This window comes from Lytechinus pictus, chromosome 15 (assembly GCF_037042905.1).
Source record: "Lytechinus pictus isolate F3 Inbred chromosome 15, Lp3.0, whole genome shotgun sequence".
NCBI classification, from domain to species: domain Eukaryota; kingdom Metazoa; phylum Echinodermata; class Echinoidea; order Temnopleuroida; family Toxopneustidae; genus Lytechinus; species Lytechinus pictus.
In genome coordinates, this window is record NC_087259.1 from 24774416 (window position 1) to 24793047 (window position 18632).

Consider the following 18632-nt stretch of genomic DNA (forward strand, 5'->3'; position numbering starts at 1 on the left):
ATTCTTTTCCAAATACACATATGTTCATAATGCCTGTATGAGAGCAAGCTGTTTTGACAATACACATAGATGTATATGTACTGTGCTTTATGAAGGCATGCAATATAGAAATTTGAATCTTTTGGTACAATGCTGCAAATTGCGCAGTACACTTTATGTACATGATCATGAGCAAGCAACTAAATGTTTCTTGCAAGAAGAATTTTACATTGTTGTGGGTCCATAATTTGAAACATATATCCATGAAATGCGTGAGCTTTCATTTGAATTTTATTCATTTCCCTGTATTAAAATCAAGTTGTGTTTTAATAATTTATACAATTTCACAACCTTCATTCTTCAAACATGAGGAAGTAAAACTAAATGTTATGAATTTTTTCAAACATGTTTTTATACATGTACTTGTGTAAATATATTTGTTATGGTGTTTTAGGTTTGTCAATGTACATTGTACATACAGGTACATGTAGATGCATTCACTGATAAAAATATCATTTACTGTAAAAGTATGTTTCTGAGAACCCTCTTGCCCCTTCCCTCCCCTCATCAAAATGAAGGGAGAAAGTGATTAATTCCTATATTGAAAAAAAAAGTTTAATAGAAAATTTTGAATAAATGTATTGAAGTGGGAATCTGGTCATAAATTCTTGTGCTTACCATTTAATTTACAGGCTTTTGGAGGCAGACTCCAAGTCTTTAAAGTCAGTGAAGTCTTCCAGGAGAGGTTCCAATGCAAGCCAACAATCCACCAGCTCCTCCACCAGTAACCTAAGCAGCCAGGCACTGAACAACAGCAGCGGGAGCGGAGGAGGTGCAGGAGGTGGGGGAGGCACAGGGAGCGTCGGAGGAGGGCCGGAGGATGAGGAGAGCATGAGCACGCAGGACCAGTGGTTGATATGGGGGAAGATTGTGAATGACTGGGATGAATACTCAAAGAGGAAGAGCAAACAACTGAAGGTAAGAGTTAAAGAATGAGAAGGACGATGGATGGAGGGAGGACGGGGAGTGTTGGAGGATGAGGAAAGCATGAGTACGCAAGACCAGTGATTGATATGGGGAAGATTGTGAATGACTGGGATGAATACTCAAAGAGGAAGAGCAAACAACTGAAGGTAAGAGTTAAAGAATGAGAAGGACGATGGATGGAGGGAGGACGGGGAGTGTTGGAGGATGAGGAAAGCATGAGCACGCAAGACCAGTGGTTGATATGGGGGAAGATTGTGAATGACTGGGATGAATACTCAAAGAGGAAGAGCAAACAACTGAAGGTAAGAGTTAAAGAATGAGAAGGACGATGGATGGAGGGAGGACGGGGAGTGTTGGAGGATGAGGAAAGCATGAGCACGCAAGACCAGTGGTTGATATGGGGGAAGATTGTGAATGACTGGGATGAATACTCAAAGAGGAAGAGCAAACTATTGAAGGTGGGAGTTAAAGAATGAGAAGGAAGATGGATGGAGGGAGGACGGGGAGTGTCGGAGGAGGGCTGGAGGATGAGGAGAGCATGAGCATGCAAGACCAATAGTTGGTATGGGGGAAGATTGCCAATGACTGGGATGAAAACTCAAAATAAGAAGAACAAACGTTTGAAGGTGAGAGGGTTATTAGGAGGAGAAGGAAGATGGATTGATGGATGGAGGAGAGAGTTCTGTGTATAAAGAGGGTTGGATTTTCAAGAAAACATTGACTCACAGTACCAATGGTTGATGATATGGGAAATGATCATAAATGACTGAGTATTCAAAGAGGAAAAGCAAATAATTGAAGGTGAGGGTTAAGGAGGAGGAGGAAGATAGGAATGGATGAAGAGAATTTTATTATACACAACATACAACTGTTAATCTGAGGAATAAAAAAGACTACAATATTAATGCAAGAGTCAGGGAAAAGCCTTGGTAAATGCCTTTATTATGTACATGTACATGTAGTTCTAGACAATTTAGAAGAGGTACACTGTAGTTATGCAATAAGTTAAACAAAAAGAGGTATACAATCATTTATTACAAAATCGCACAAATGGTTTTCAACGTTACGAATGCAGGAAATCTAGAAGAGAAAAAAAAAGCAATGCAAAACAGATTATACCTTGGATTAATGGCCCTTATTCCTAGATTACAAATCTGTTTACAAGCCAAAGATATCTGGTTGATTGGTAGTGATATTTATCCAATAGCTATAGATGTTGAGGTTTTGACAGATTTGTGTTGTTTATGCAGAGGATATTAAGAATGACCTTTTGTTTGGAATTCTGCCAAATTTCTGAATTTCTCTTGGAGCGTTACGATATGATTTGGAAAATGTATGACCATTGCTATAAATGCTCTCATACATGTACATGTATATTGATAAATTTTGGTGAAACCCACAGTGCATTGGCAAAGCCTTGCTTGAAAGATGCTCAACTGTAGATTTATTATTTACAGTGTGTAAGAAAACAGTCATGCTTTGATTTAAGATCAGGGATCCATATCGCACATATAGCTTAGTATAAAAAATGCACGAAGGCATTGTGTATGAAAAATACAATCAATTATACAATAAGGCATAACAGAAAGTATCTACAAAAAAGTTACAATCACAAATGTCTCTTATGTTACATTTTCCTTTATAAGCAAACACAGATCTATTTTTTTTTTACTTAACCTGACATTGTGAATAATCTTTGTCTCTTTCTGCCCAAATCCAGGAGCTTGTACGAGTGGGTATCCCGCACCATTTTCGGGGCATCGTCTGGCAGCTGATGTGCGGTGCCTTCAACTCCCCTCTCAAGGAACAGTACGCCCTCTACCTGAAGATGCAGTCGTCCTACGAGCGGGTGATCCGCAGAGACATCGCCAGGACGTACCCTGAGCATGAGTTCTTCAAGGAGAAGGATGGACTGGGCCAGGAGACTCTGTTCAATGTCATGAAGGTACATGTATTACACATTTGAATGTTCTTGCCATACTAGCAGATAGTCTTAAGGCCACCGCACGCCTTATGACCGGTCCACGATCCGATTTTGGAATAATGGCATTTTGCTGATTCCTGAAAATGTAAATGAAAAGTATCTTAATTTTTATTTGAGCTTCAAATTAACTGAAATAATACTTACATAACAATTTACATGTAGCGCTGCCGCCCGTGCCTTGGTGTGATTGTTACAAAGTGGCATATACTTATCCGAAAACTTCTATGATGTTCTGGAGTTAGATTTCTTACCACTTTTATATATTCTTTCATCTTGATGCAGGCTTACTCGTTGCATGACAGAGAGGTTGGGTATTGTCAAGGAAGTGCCTTTATTGTTGGTCTTCTTCTTATGCAGGTAAGATTGATCAAAACTCTGTCACTTTTAGCTAAAGTCTTACCAGTGAAATTGATTCCAAACCAACCACTTGTATGTCAATGGAAACAAAGTAATAAAGTTGGTCGGTCTGGAATCGGTTTTGACCACAGTGAAACTGACTCTTAACCAACTGCTCATATGTCATCGGAAATAACGTAATACTGTAAACACTGTTACTTTTGCGCAAGGCGGCTTCAAAACGTAATCGCGGGTACTGGAATTCGCGATATACACCCCACAATGACGAAATCACTTCCTTCTTCCCCATTTCTGGCGGGTTTTAATTAATATTTCAGGCAACAAAATTGTATTTTCTGCTCATATTCAAGCTCTACAGCGGCATAATTCAGCATTGTTTTGTTCCGATCATTAGCATTTGTGACATTTAGCGCGACTTCTCTTTGTGGGGGCAGACAACGGGGGAGGCAAAATGGAGGCGCTGCTGGCCTGGTATGGTATGGTATGGATTGGTATGGTACGTGGCTGAGCGCCGGGTAGAGACTGGGAGGATTACCGGGATTCAAAGTGCAGGGATCAATAGACCCACATGGGCGATCGACAAGACGTCTTCTTGAAAACTAAGGCCAGATATTATACAAACATTAGACGTGTCAAACAAACCTAAACACTCATCAATTAAACAGCAAAAGCAACTTATATTTCAAGCAACATCATAATTCAAGTACTGTATAAAAAAAATTATCGCATTGAAAAACAATTTCTCGCAGGGTAGATGGTACGATGATGAAGCATTGACGCTTGCTTGTTTAAATGTTGCCCCCTATTAGGTCAAACATTACAGTCTCCTTGCCAAAAGGATATCTGCAATTGAACCCTGGTTACTTGCATTAAAATAGATGCTCATAAATTTTTGTGTTTTTAAATTCGCGCACACAGATCTTGCATAGAAATCCGTGAAAATTAATGTACCGCAAATATTTCTGAATTTACAGTAGACCTTTGTGGTCTGGAATCGGTCTTGACCATGGTGAAACTGACTTCAAACCAACTGCTTGTATGTCATTGTAAATAACGTAATAGATTTTGTTTGTCTTGGGCCCCGTTTCATAAAGGACTTGCAATTGTTGTAACTTTTCCATTATGGCAACTACCATGGAAACCTCGGTTATGATTGGCTGCTGAGCCCTGTTACCACGATGGTAGTTGCCATTATGACAAAGTTACAACAGTTGCAAGTCCTTCGTGAAACGGGCCCCAGTAATCGGTTTTCGCCACAGTAAAACCGACTCGAAACCAACCGTTCATATTTCTTTGGAAATAATTTAATAGATTTTGTTGGTCTGGAATCAGTTTTGTCACAGTAAAACTGACTTCAAACCAATCGTTTGTACATGTATATCATTGGAAATATCCTATTAGATTTGGTTGGTCTCGCATCAATTTTTGCCACAGCAATACCGACTCGAAACCAACCATTCATAAGTCATTGGAAATAATGTAATAGATTTTGTTGGTTTTGAACTGGTTTTCATCACAGTGAAACCGACTTCTAACCAATCGCTTGTACATGTATGTCATTGGAAATATCCTATTAGATTTTGTTGGTCTGGAATCGGTTTTTGTAACAGTGAAACCGACTCGAAACCAACCGTTCATAAGTCATTGGAAATAATGTAATAGATTTTGTTGGTTTTGAATCGTTTTTTGTAACAGTAAAACCGACTCGAAACCAACCGTTCATATGTCTTTGGAAATAATGTAATAGATCTTGTTGGTCTGGAATCGGTTTTTGTCACGGTGAAACTGACTTCAAACCAAACGCTCGTACATGTCATTGGAAATAACGTAATTGGTTTATAGTCTGGAATCAGTTTTCGCCATGGTGATTGTAGCACTACAATGCCAGAGAATATCCTTGACATGGTCGTTTCTTTACTTTCATACTTTCAGGATGACAGAGTATATTAAAGGGGAAGTCCACATAATCGTTAATCCTTATAATTGCAAAGAGAAAAACCTGAGGAAATTTTAGAAACTATTTTACTCTGGACAGTCAGCAGCAGGATAACTGAGAAATCACCAAATCAATAACACAATCAGAAGTTTTAATATGACCCTATTTTATCCAATTATGCAATTCGTTGTGATGTAATAATTTCGTGTGATATTTTGCCAACGACTAAAGCACATTTTGCCATATTGTAGTACTGAACAATTTCCTTTATTCTTCACTTGATGATTAGTAGGCTCTCGTTCAACAGATTTAGGTATGAAATTCTGGATAAAAAGTACACCTTAATAACTGGCATTTATCAGCATTTGCATAGCAAATAACACATGTGCAATGAAAGTAAATCTCTTATGCCACTTCATCACAGATTTTGATCAGTGGGAAATTAAAATGTACTTGGTAAAATTGGTGCCACTAATTTATTGTTTAAAAATCGTCACTAGTAGATGCCAGAAGACGAGGCTTTAAACTGATGCAGGACTATGGGATGAGGGAATTCTTCAAGCCGAACCTGGCCCATCTAGGTCTCTGTATACTTAGTTTGAGTGTACTTCTTATAATCTCTGTTTCTTTCCTAGATGCCAGAGGAAGAGGCTTCTGTGTTCTAATCAAACCGATGTAGGACTGAGATACAGGAGCTTTTCAAACTAAACATGATCCACCTAGGTCTCTGTATTTTTAGTTCCAGTGCTCCTCTTATAATATTCTCTGTTTCTTTCCTAGATGCCAGAAGAAGAGGCTTTCTGTGTTCTTGTCAAACTGATGCAGGACTATGGGATGAGGGAACTCTTCAAGCCAAACATGGCCCATCTAGGTCTCTGTATGTTCCAGTTTGAGTGTATGCTTCAGGTTAGTATACAAATAATACCCACATGGGCATGTTTGGGTAGGTTTTGTGAGTACATGCAACTGTTCAGGGTTTAGACTAGTTTCCATAGTTAACTGCATGCTCACTAGTCCTACGGATGCACAAACAAACCTGTGCATCATTTGTTTCATGGAGGAAATGTTTTGGCACAAAATGATTTTTTTGTTGTTGCAACCATGCCGCAATAGGTTCATTTTGACACGTGAAGACTAGGTTTGTTTGTTATTATTCCCACACATAATTTTTAGCGAATTGTGTAAAATTTGTGAATATCAATTCAATTGTTTATACTCATATAGAAAACTTTTATCTTTGAAATTTCATCCTTTTTTCGCTTTGACAGGACCTATTACCTGAGCTTTACAAACATTTTACGGCGCAGGGCTTCCATACATCAATGTACGCGTCGTCGTGGTTTTTAACACTGTTTGCTGTCTGCTTGCCAATCTCCCTCTCAATGCGGATCATGGATCTCTTTATCTCAGAAGTAAGTCCTTTGTATTTCCTGGCTCACATCTTTGCGTTTTGGGCTTGCATTCAGCTGCAGATTGCGTGAACGCAGACAATCGCAGCCACAGGCAACACAGCGCAACAAAATGAGCAGATAAAAAAGTCAATACGCAGGTTAACGTAGAGGCCTTGCTTTCTGGCTTGGCAGTTTGAATATTTTCAGACATCTGCAACTGAACGCAACCAATATCCGTACGAGCCAAGATGGTTGTCTACGATCAAAGCCGAATGGCAACAAGTAAATGCGAGCAAGGACAAGCAACAGCGAGCGGCTTATACAGGCATTAATGCAGCGTTGTTGCTTGATTTACCTAGAATTACCTTGCTTTTCGCTTTACTGCATGCAACTTTTTACGGGATCTGATGAGCTTGTAGGCAAAAGTATGATTGCAACCAAATATTTTGTTGTGTTGAATGCTGTTTTAGGCCGATTCTTACTACTTTCAGCTATAAATGCAGCAATACACAGCTTAAAACGCAAAGGTGTGAGCCAGGCTTTATGCTTCCGCCAACTGTAGGTCAGTGTCAAAGTTACATGTCCCAATTTATGAGCACAAATGATTGCATCCCCTGGTAACGCACGTCTTCTGTGGGATGTCATTTTCCATGAACAGTTTCCATGGATGTTAGGTTCATTTTACTTGTCTTGATGTTGGATGTGACCTCCAAAGACAAAATTTGCTTATTTGCATGAATCTAGTGAGATGTATATAAACACATGTTGTGCTCTGGACCAATCAGTTGTGTCGATACTTTTCATCCTTTTCATTTGGTCGTTATGTCAAAGGTTTAGAAGGTCAATCAAAAGAATGCTTTTTCTTGCAATAACTTTTTATAGATCCAACAAACCAGTGAAATTGCATGTTGGAGGAATTATCTCCAGAGTTGTTAACATTGCTTTCAAGTATTAGATAAATGTGCAATAATACAATCAGGGCCTTGCTACACAAGGCTTATGTGCTAATGGTATATTTCATTCGTGGTCAATCATACAAATTTGTTCTATGATCTTCGGTAAGATTTACCATAAAGAGAATGATGATCTTCTGCTTCCTTCGTGTCCATCATCCACATGTACAAACTGTCACATATTTGGCCAGAACTTGGCACATTGCACAGCCTTCGTATTTGCATCCATAGGGCCTGTGTGGCTACAATTTCATATTGGGATTGATATAAATTTGTGTATAATAAAGAGATTTTAGATATTAAGATAGATGTCACTAATCCTTATGCTCAACTATTTAAACTTGAAATGAAATTAGAGTCTTTTCTTTTCATTTTTTCTCACAGGCTGTGGAAGCCATATTTAGGATAGGAAATTCTATCATTCAACCCAATTACTTAAACCTGAGACTAACTGTGAATATTTGTTTTTTCATCTGGAATTTAAACGATTCTTAGGATAAATGCTACATAGTTTCTGCTTAAATTTGGACCTGAGACCAAATGTAAACATTTTCTTCTCATTTACATTCATCATAGGATATGGAATCCATGTTTAGGATAGGAATGGCTGTCATTCAACTTTAGACCCGAAACTAACTGAATATTTTCTTTTATTTTTTTTTCATAGGGTATGGAAGCCATCTTTAGGATAGGAGCCGCTATCCTTCAGCTAAACTGTGAAGACCTTCTAAGACTAGATATGGAGGAGATGTTAAGGGTAAGATTTTATTCTAACGTCATGTCAACACTGGAGCCTGTGTATAAAGGACACTCAAGTGTTGCCAACAGGTACAGAACCTGATAGACAGCTTGACCAAGAAGTGGGTCTTCATACAAGTCCAGCACATATAAAACTTGCTGCTTCAATTAAACCTTCTGTACACGAGTGATTGTAGGCTGCGCATTCAGACCATCAGACCACTTTAACTCAAGTGAAGGGTTTGAACAGCAGACTAACTCAAGGGTGACATGAAAGGTGATCTTCATGGCCAGGGGAGCGTTTCATCAACATTTTCATCCGACAAGTTGTCAGATCTGACATCTTTCCTTGATTCTGATTTGCTGAGAGGTACTGTTACTATGGTAATTGTCGGATAAAACAGAACTTGTCGGACAAAGTCCCTTCATGAAACGCTCCCCTGGTGGCCTGTAGGAACAGATGTTTACTTCTTACATGTTCCAAGAATCTATATAAAAGACAACTTGAGTTGGACAAGGAAGGTGGTTTTTATGCTTTGGTTGCCTTTATGGACTGGTGTCATGGAGTTCGTACTAAAAAAAGTGATTAATTGAAACCTGTCTATAAGGTCACTCCAAGGGAGGCTAGAATGATCATCTTAATGGTCAAGTGGTCTTCAAAGATAGGCTTCATTCAGTATGTTCTCCAAAAAGGTATTGAATTAAAACCTGTTTATAATGATAACTTGAAAGGAGACAGGAAAGGTGATCTTTTTGGTTAACTGTTGAATTTTTAATTGAAACCTGGCTTGATGATGATCTTTGTTCTCAGGTGGTCTTGAGAGGCATGCTTTCTTCATTATCTTTTAGATGACATAACACCCCGAACAAGCATGTTGTGTAGAGAAAGAAATTAAACTATACTTACATATATAGGCAGGATATCTTTATATAGTCGGGTGATCAGGCAAACCAGAGTGAGTGTATGTATTATGTATAGGCTGGGGCGAACATCCGGGCATTTTCAATCTCGAGCCGTAGCAATCGACTGGCCGATGAAAACAATGCACTAGCGACCCGTACAGCAGCGCTGCATTTTGGCATGCCTACAATGCATAGTACACAAACATCACATTTGTGCTTTGTACTGAATGTCATGATAATCGAGTTTACCCATTTCACTATCTGGAAGTTTATGAATCTTTCTGAAATTTTCAGTGCTGTGTTTGACATTATTTCATTGTGTTTCTTATACTTTGTTTTCATCGCACTAAGGTCAGTGCTGTCGTCAAGCGGATGTGACGTCACCCCGCCCCTGCCTATATAGTGAATACATATGTAAATGTTTATATGAGGATTAAGATGTTATTTGTCATTCAATCAATTGTTTTATTTATCTATTATTATTTAAAGTGAAATAAGATGAATTCTATCAATACTAAAATTTTTATGTCGGTTTGATAACCTGTTTCAGTTTATCCAGAAGCATGCTCCTAAGATCCATGAAGATGAACCAGAGCATCTCCTCCAGTCTTCCTACCTCATTAAATATAATGCAAAGAAGATGAAAAGGTGAGGAGAAGTTTAGATTATTAAGGCTTGTTCAGGCAGTTTGTGTTGAATTGGTCAAACACCATCATGGATAAATACACATACAAAGCTGACAAGTAGTACTGGTCTGCAGTATTTAGTACTGAATAATGAGAAGAATACAGATGAATACTCTGCCAATTTCTGACCTCTTAAGTTTAAGTTTTATGCGTTGTCCTGTGGTATTTCTCTGAATATACAGAATTCCTCACCAAAATACTGATTTTCAGCTTGTAGAATACTATTCTTGTTCAGTTTAGCAGCTCGGCATGTAGGGGTTTTGCAAGAAACGTCAATTGTAAATCAAGCGAAAGTCTGAAAATCAAGCATTGGTGTTAACTTAGCTTGATTTGGTATTGAATGTAAGTTCCTTGCAACATATCCCTTGGTTTACTATCAATTTGGTGTAATTACAGTTGGTTCAAACCACAACTTGGTCTCACTGTCTTTTGATCTCGTGTCCAAATGGTCTAATTTTCAATTCGTGGTCTTATTATTTTAAACTTTGTCATAAAAAAATTTAGTTTATAAATGGGCAATTAGACCACCTGCTTATTAGTAGTAGACAGACTAAGGATGTTTTCAATGTTGAGTTGCAAATTTATACAGCGACATTAATCATGATTGAAAACTCATTTACAAAACACAATATAAACACGATCAGCGGTGCACTGTTCATTGTCGAAAATATAAAGCTGTTTATATGTCGATCGTCTAAGTTTCCCGCTTTCGTTAGCACAGCTTTATTGCGCAGTTTGACCCTTCACAAGAAAGGTCAATGTGGCACCTGCTTGTGTAGGCTTCCCCTGCAAGAACAAATTTAAAGATGTTTCAAAACTCAATCGTGTTCAATGTCACATTCACGATGCCCAAGGTCGTAAAATCTGAGGTGATCACGTTAACAAACGCATCTTTTTCGACATTTAAATTTTCCTCCGAATCGTGGTTTGAAAGACATTTACTTTTACGACGGGAATGGAGGACATTGAACACTCCTTTGTTTCTCATTATATCTGCATTTTGTAATCATTTTCTATCATGATTCATGTTACTGTTTAAATTTTGAAACCGACGAAACCTATGTGGAATGAATCCAATTAGAAAATAGACAAAGTGGGTGTAGACCGGTTTTCCATTCATGCATGGCGTAACAAATTTCAGCAATAAAGCTCAGCACCATTTTCCTAAAATGTCAATAGGGTATCAAGACCCTGTAACATAAGGCTTAGTAATTGATTGTCGGGCTGATGTCTGTCCTATCAAATTTTCTTTATAGAAATTGGTGTCAAGTGATATAATTTTGCACAATCAAAACAGAGTTGCATGGACACATTCACAACACAATTTAATGTGACTAATGGTGTCATGGTCAAATCATCATTCATGTAACATGTTGTAACATGAGGCATGGCATCATAATGGATGATTATGTCATAAGTTTGTCTGCACAACTTTGGACCACTTTTGAGACTAAAAGCAGAACAGTCACACTGGCCCAGGATTTTTTTTATATTATTCAATATTCATTTGTTTTACTTGCACTCCAGGCTGGAAAAAGACTACTTTGCATTCAAAGAGAAGGAGACTGAAGAACAGATTGAAATGAGGGTGAGTTTGTGAGTTAAGAGGATGGTTATGGCTTTTTTAAAGGACAAGTCCACCCCAACAAAAAGTTGATTTGAATTAAAAGAGAAAAATCCAACAAGCATAACACTGAAAATTTCATCAAAATCGGATGAAAAATAAGAAAGTTATGACATTTTAAAGTTTCGATTAATTTCACAAAACAGTTATATTCACATCCATGTCAGTATGCAAATGAGGACATCACTCACTCACTATTTCTTTTGTATTTTATTATGTGAAATATGAAATATTCCAATTTTCTCCCTGTTGTCGTGTGAAACAATGATTAGTTCCTCCCTGAACATGTGTAATTAGCATTGTTTAATACTATATGTTTCAATCAAGTTGGTCCTATTTGTCAAATCGATAAAAAATGAAATATTGTATAGTTCAAACAATAACAAACAAAAGAAATAGTGAGTGAGGGACATCATCGACTGTCTCATTTGCATGTCACCGAGTTGTGCATATCACTGTTTTGTGAAAAATAAGCGAATCTTTAAAATGTTATAACTTTCTTATTTTACATCCGATTTTGATGAAATTTTCAGCATAATGCTTGTTTGATTTTTCTCTATTTATTCAAATCAACATTTTTCTGGGGTGGATTTGACCTTTAAAGATGGCCAGAAAACAAGGAATGTCTATGATGATGATGGCGATGATGATGATTGTGATGATGATGATGATGGTTATGAGGATGAAGATAATGATGAGGATGATGATGGCGACAGTGATGATGAGGTGATGATGATGATGATGGTTATGATGAGGATGAAGATGATGATGGTGACAGTGATGATGATGATGATGATGGTTATTATGATAGCGGTGTTTGTGGGGGTGATGATGTAAGTATTCATCATCATTATCTGTTATACTCTATTCTTTACTATGCAGAGACTACGCACGGAAAACCGACTCCTCCATCAAAGGATCCAGAACCTTGAAAAAGAGAATGAGCAGCTCGCCGACAAACTCATCCAGGGTCAGCTCTCCTGGGCCATGGAGGCCGAGGAGGTCTATGCCATCCGTCGGGAGCTGGAGCAGACACGAAACGACCGTAACGCCGTTGCCAAGGACCTTGAAGGGGCCCAGACTGTCATCAACGACCTCAGAGAAAAGGTAGGACACTTGGTTTTTGTTGATGTGTTCACTGTGGTGGCTGCTTCTCTGTTGATGGCAGGGTTTGTCTTGGTAGACTTACTCAGCACACCTGATAATGAGTTGTATAGTTAGCCAGACTGAAATGTGATGTTCAACCAACTGTAGAGGGCAACACATCTTCAAGTTGTGCAGGTCAGCATATGAGCAGAAATGATAGTGGAGTTGCCAATTTGACAGAGTATATTTCTCTCTTCAGTGGAGAATCTATATAAGTGTTTAATACCCAACTGAACTGAATTTTTTTTCGGGTTTCCTTAACTCTTTTCAGACTTTCATAAAACGTCTTTCAGGGACATAATCCGTTTTGCATTCTATCCATTGGCTGCTAAATAATTCATTTATATCAACTTTACTCAATGTCTGACTGAGCCCCATTTGTGGATATTCATAGAATGAAAATGAATAAAGTTTATACTTGGATTTTTCCTTTAGGCCTACTATTTTACTAGACTAATTGAAATGTAGCTTCAGTGCTGCTCGGGAAAAAGCAGTAATAAACGAAAATATCAAGAAATTTTTTTCCCCCTCAAAATCACTCCAGAAGACACATTGGGCGTTGTGGCGTGCGCCTGTAATCCAAGCTATGCGGGGAAGTTACAAATTGATGCAGAGGTTCGAGCCCTGGTCACGTCTTTCGGATGGTGACGTTAAAGGTCGGTCCCAGACGTAAATAATCATATCTGATTGATACACGTCTGACAAAACTCAAATACACACACACACACACACACATTGATCATTCTTGTGCCTTTGTCTGTCCATTGCTGAATGAAAGCCTGCCCTCTACTGTTAAAGACCGTATTGCAGTGAGGATAATTGAATGACCTCCCATCAAATCATTGACCTGTGCAGTGTATTTCAAAGGTGTACAAAGTCTAATCATGGTTTTAATAAGTTGTTTGACTATTTGTAGCCAGATTTGAAAAAAAAATGATAACCATTGGTGTGTTATTTATCAGTATTTTGATACTCAAATTAATAAAAACTCTCAGGAATGATGATTACAGTTCTTCAGAAAATACAGCATAAAGACCTAAAATCTATTACAGATAAGCAACATAACATTGAAGAGAGAGTTGATACATTTGGCTACTTATATCAATCCAAACCATAGATTTTCTAGTACTATGTACACCTTTGTAAATGACCCATAGACCTATGTGTCAAGGACTCCACAATGTCATCGTCTTCTGAAGGATGGCCCCCTGTTGAAAGGCAATGGGTTGCAGTATCCAGGCCGTGTTGCTGGCTATAATGAAGTTGGTCTTTATACACAGGTTGTATTCTAAGAGCCTTCCGTCCAATCAAATCTGCCTCAGGACCTGTGTACTAAAAAGTGGCTGCAAACCAACTTTCAAGGAACTTAGTTTGTTTCTTTAGATTTTCCCCTTAGCAGGTGGAATAAACCAGTACCTGACTTTCCATGTTGTTACAATGGGAGTCTTATTCATGATCATGTGATATTTTGTTAAAATGATTGTATTCTCTGATATATCAATTTCAAAATGATATTGCTTGTTAATCTTAATATATTAACTTGATTAAACAAATATGGCTATGCATGTTGGAACTAACATGTAGCAATGTGAATGACTGCAGAATATATGATAGCATTTTCCAAACATGTAATCAACTACTTTCTTTGATTAATATAATACAGCGATCTTTTAATTAACCACAATTATTTCTTTACTAACATTCTAACTTGAAATGTTTGTGCATGACATGATCTAACTAATTTGTGTGACAAAATTGGTAACAATGGCAAGAAGTAGTTTGCATTGCAGTATTAGGTAGAGATAATTTAAAACATTTAGCAAGTCAAGCATAAGCAGTACAGATATATGTACAACAATAAATGTCTATTAAAATGTATATTGAAGTTATTAGCCCCAAGTGATCACAAAGCCCATGTAGGTTACAACGCCAGCACTGTCGATGGTGCTAGCTAGCCACGTCACCATACCTATCCAGACTCGATGGTGATCAATATTTATTGGGTAATTTTTAGATATAAATGATAAAATGTTGAAGGTTAGTCCACCGTGACGTTGGGTGATTGAAAGTTTGGTGTTGGTACAGGTGTAGAAGTTGGAAGCACAATTTATATTTCCTTCCATAGCTTTAACACCTAATCGTAGTTTACTTAAACTGATCCAAAGTGAGACTTATCCCAAGTCCTGTCTTACTTTAATGTTGGTGATTTGCCGAAGTAAGAATTGGCCCTACACTGATACCACAAGATAAACACCAAAAGGTGAACACCGAATCACTCAAGGTGCTCCAATATTTAGTCTTTGCTCATCAACCTATGATACTGCTACAAGACTTTTTTTTTAACCCTTATATTTTCTCACAGTTCAACATGTTATTCTGGGGTTTGTTTTCACAAAACTTTAGATTTACATGTACATGTAAAATATCCTACACATATGTATGCATCATGTAAGAAGTGAAACATATTTCATGAAATGGGCTCTCTATTTTCTTCACAATTTCATTGAAATCTCCTCAATTACATTTAATTTTAGAGCATAGCAACAAAATGATCTACCTCAGTTTTCTTTGATCTGACTATAAACAAAAGCTTAAATCTCGCTTCATCGTAAGCTGGAGCAGAATAGTTTTTACTTGATCTCTATACTTTTCTTAGAAAAGAAAAACCAACTTTTTTCACATTATTTTTTTTCTCTAGATTTTTTAATTGTCAATATTTAATACCTTTGAGGCTTTCTCTTATTTATTCAGTGAACATTTTGATATTTTATTATTAACATATCTTTCTTATTTTGTAAAATGTGACAATAATCTTGCACATACACTTTAAATAATAAAGAATAGACCTGCGCCATGAGTGGGGTGTGTGAAGCAAGTATAGGGTGTTTTCATGTTTTGATTTAAAATTTCAAGATGAAATGAAAGGTTTGAAATTATTTTGTCCCTTGAGAAACTATATGTATTATTTTTAGAGCAAATTTCTTCTTTTTTTGTAGGTAGACAACTTATTCTACCATTAACTCATCCATTTCTCTTGACATCCATCTTTGATGCCTCTAACTAATTTGCAACAAGTATTTTCCTTCCAAATTAACACAAATTTCTGTCAATTTCTTCTTTGTCATGTTCCCATTCTAATGTGCAATGTGAAATTTGTCTTGTTTTAATTGTGTGTTCTATATCAACATTTCAAAAGCAGTGTGGCTAAAAGAAAAGTGATGAGATGATTTAAAATGTCATAACTTTCTTATACATCCGATTTTGATGAAATTTTCAGTTTTATGTTTGTTGGATTTTTCTTTTTTTATTCAAATCAACTTTTTGTTGGGGTGGACTTGTCCTTTAAAAGAATTATTTTTTGTCAATTGGAAGAAAAACACTTCAGTTTGAAATAGCAGTTTCAAAAAGTTTAGCAAACATTCTGTCTATATTTTGTTTAAATCTATTTCCATTTTAGATGTATTTGATTATCGTTTCATCCTTGTCTACTATTCAACCCCTCCTTTACCCTGATATTTTTTTAAATATTAGAGTTATCAGTTTTTCCACTACTTCAAACACATACTGACTTAATTCTCATTAAAAAATATGATAACCATGTCGCTATATCTGCAATGTGATCAAGCTTATTCCTGAAAAAAAATGAGGAGGGGGATACATGCACATGTATGCTGATTGTGTTGAATATCAATCACAAGACAGGGGTGATTTTTTCCGCCCCCCAAAATGTAAGATGAATATTGTATTGCGCTGGGAGCTATGAGACATGATATCCTCAAAGTAATGTTTACTATATAATTCTGACAATAAATTACACATTTTTCTTTTAAGTTATGTGCCAAAACTATAAGCATAAAGACCAATTTGTTTCAAACAATAATTACTATTCTTCGCTCATTTTTATATAAAGAAAAATATAATGAATTTTATGATGACATATAATATTCCTAGTGTATTCTCCTTTCCCCTGCAAAAAAATTCACTATTTCTAATATATTTCAAATTTTTAGAAATATTTATCATAATATCTAGAAATATTCTTTTTTTCTATATCTCTTGTAAATGACCTGTTGATGAACTTTTTATGACTGACAAACAATAAGTTTATAATCCAGACATAAATAACTCTTGAAAACTGAAAAACAAACAATTTCCGAGCTCTTTCTAGCAAACAGGTAAACAAGTCATTGCCAATGGTCTACAATCCTTTGATTGTGACCAATCAGTTGATTAATGAAATAATATCCTGCAATTATTGAAATAGTTCATCTGGAACTTCATAGTAGTACGACTCCATTGAAATTATTTGCATAGAATTCAACAAATGATTATGATCCTGTGTGTCAAGTATACATAACTGCATGTACACTGCAAAATTGATTACAGTTTTAAATTCAGGAATACATGAATTCCTAGTAGAATTGGAAATTCTTACTTTTTCTTTATTCCCATTGGAGACCTGATAGACAATTTAAGTGAGAATATATATCTCTTTCTCATTAAAATAATAAGAGAGAGAGAGAGATGTTGCTATGGTACATATTTGTGTGTTTTATTTATTTATTTATTTTTTTGTTAATTGGTCTTGAAAGCTTAATTTTAGAACATACATGTACATGAAAGATGAGATGTGAAGTAGAATAGATTTCAGATTTCACTGCAACATTTTTTTTTTTGGGGGGGGGGGTGGGGGGAATGGTGGTTGGAATTGATAGAGAGGGGGTATAATGTATGTTTTACATGTAGGCCTATGTCTCAATTTTTTAGAGTACAGCTGTCCATTTAGTTTCTATGAAGTAAATTGAATCTTGATTCTCACAACTTTTCTCCCTTCAATGTCCAATAGATTTTCCGTTTACAAACCCCACATATATGATAATAATGTAAGTATTTGATATATAATGTGCCCATCCGTGTTTTGATATTTTGAAGAAAGAAAACCACCTTGCATCCATTATCCATAAAAAGAAATTTATCAGCTTGAATGAAATTATTACCCAAGTGTTAAGTGTGATAATTGATTGTGTAGATATCTTTATTTCTTTTTATACGTTTTTGTGTTATAGTACATGTAGATCAGGCTTATCATAGAAATGCCTGTAATTGATTAAACTTCAGTATGTGAATTTGATGTGTTTGTTTACATTTCCGATATCCTTGGTAAACTAAGTCTATGATTTTTCCCATTTTATTCCTTTAGAATTTTGAAGTATTTCTTGACTTTATTTGTTATTGTGATTTTTTTTCTTCATCTTGTTAGTTGCTGTTGAAAAACATCCTTTACATGTTTACGTATGCAAGGAGTATATTGTGATAATTACATGTACATGAATAGTGTAAACACTGAACTTTTTTTTTTTAATGTTTGATCTGTGTTGTGCTTGTATGGAATGCATTATAAATTAATTGATCAATAGGTGTGTGTGTTTTTAAGCATGAGAATGTAATTTAGGAGTCAGCAACTCAGCAATGAAGCTGCCTCATGATTATTGTTCCCAGATGAAGACAAGAATTGATGTTTTATCCATCATACCTATTAAAAAATATGGTAAAAGCGCAGCTCTGTGGTGCAGTCAAGGGCCTGTTTTTCTGAAGTCTGTTTCAACGTCTATAGCTATTGGCTATTAACTCAGTGCTAAAATTTAGGGAAGCCTAAAAGTGTTATCATTCTGTTCTTTTTAGCTAATCCGGCCCGAAGGGCCAGATTAGCTTTATGCCGTGGCGTGGCGTCCATCGTCTGTCGTCCATCCACAATTTCAAGATGCTTCTTCTTCGTCATTTCAAGTCCGATTTCAATTCTGTTTGCTTTATGATAGCACTAGATGGGGGATTCAAACTTCTATACAGAATTTTGAAACTCATTAGATATGCTAATTTATGCGCATTTTTTTCTTCCATCCGGTAGTGCTTCATGAGGTTTACCAAACTTCTACACAGGATTTTGAAAT

At 36.5% G+C, this 18632-nt stretch overlaps 1 protein-coding gene across 1 annotated transcript in view; it reads left to right on the top strand.

Moving 5' to 3' along the window:
* The window catches only part of LOC129277964 (EVI5-like protein), a 34096-nt gene extending 16521 nt beyond the window's left edge, over nt 1–17575 (top strand). Inside the window, exons 3-12 of the mRNA XM_054914156.2 lie at nt 672–957; nt 2687–2911; nt 3233–3307; nt 6024–6149; nt 6512–6655; nt 8255–8344; nt 9779–9876; nt 11442–11502; nt 12421–12645; nt 17531–17575. Of these exons, the coding sequence (XP_054770131.2) occupies nt 672–957; nt 2687–2911; nt 3233–3307; nt 6024–6149; nt 6512–6655; nt 8255–8344; nt 9779–9876; nt 11442–11502; nt 12421–12645; nt 17531–17560 (1360 nt within the window). The 3' untranslated portion in view covers nt 17561–17575. The remainder of the gene's footprint in view (nt 1–671; nt 958–2686; nt 2912–3232; nt 3308–6023; nt 6150–6511; nt 6656–8254; nt 8345–9778; nt 9877–11441; nt 11503–12420; nt 12646–17530) is intronic.
* The last annotated feature ends 1057 nt before the right edge of the window (nt 17576–18632 follow it).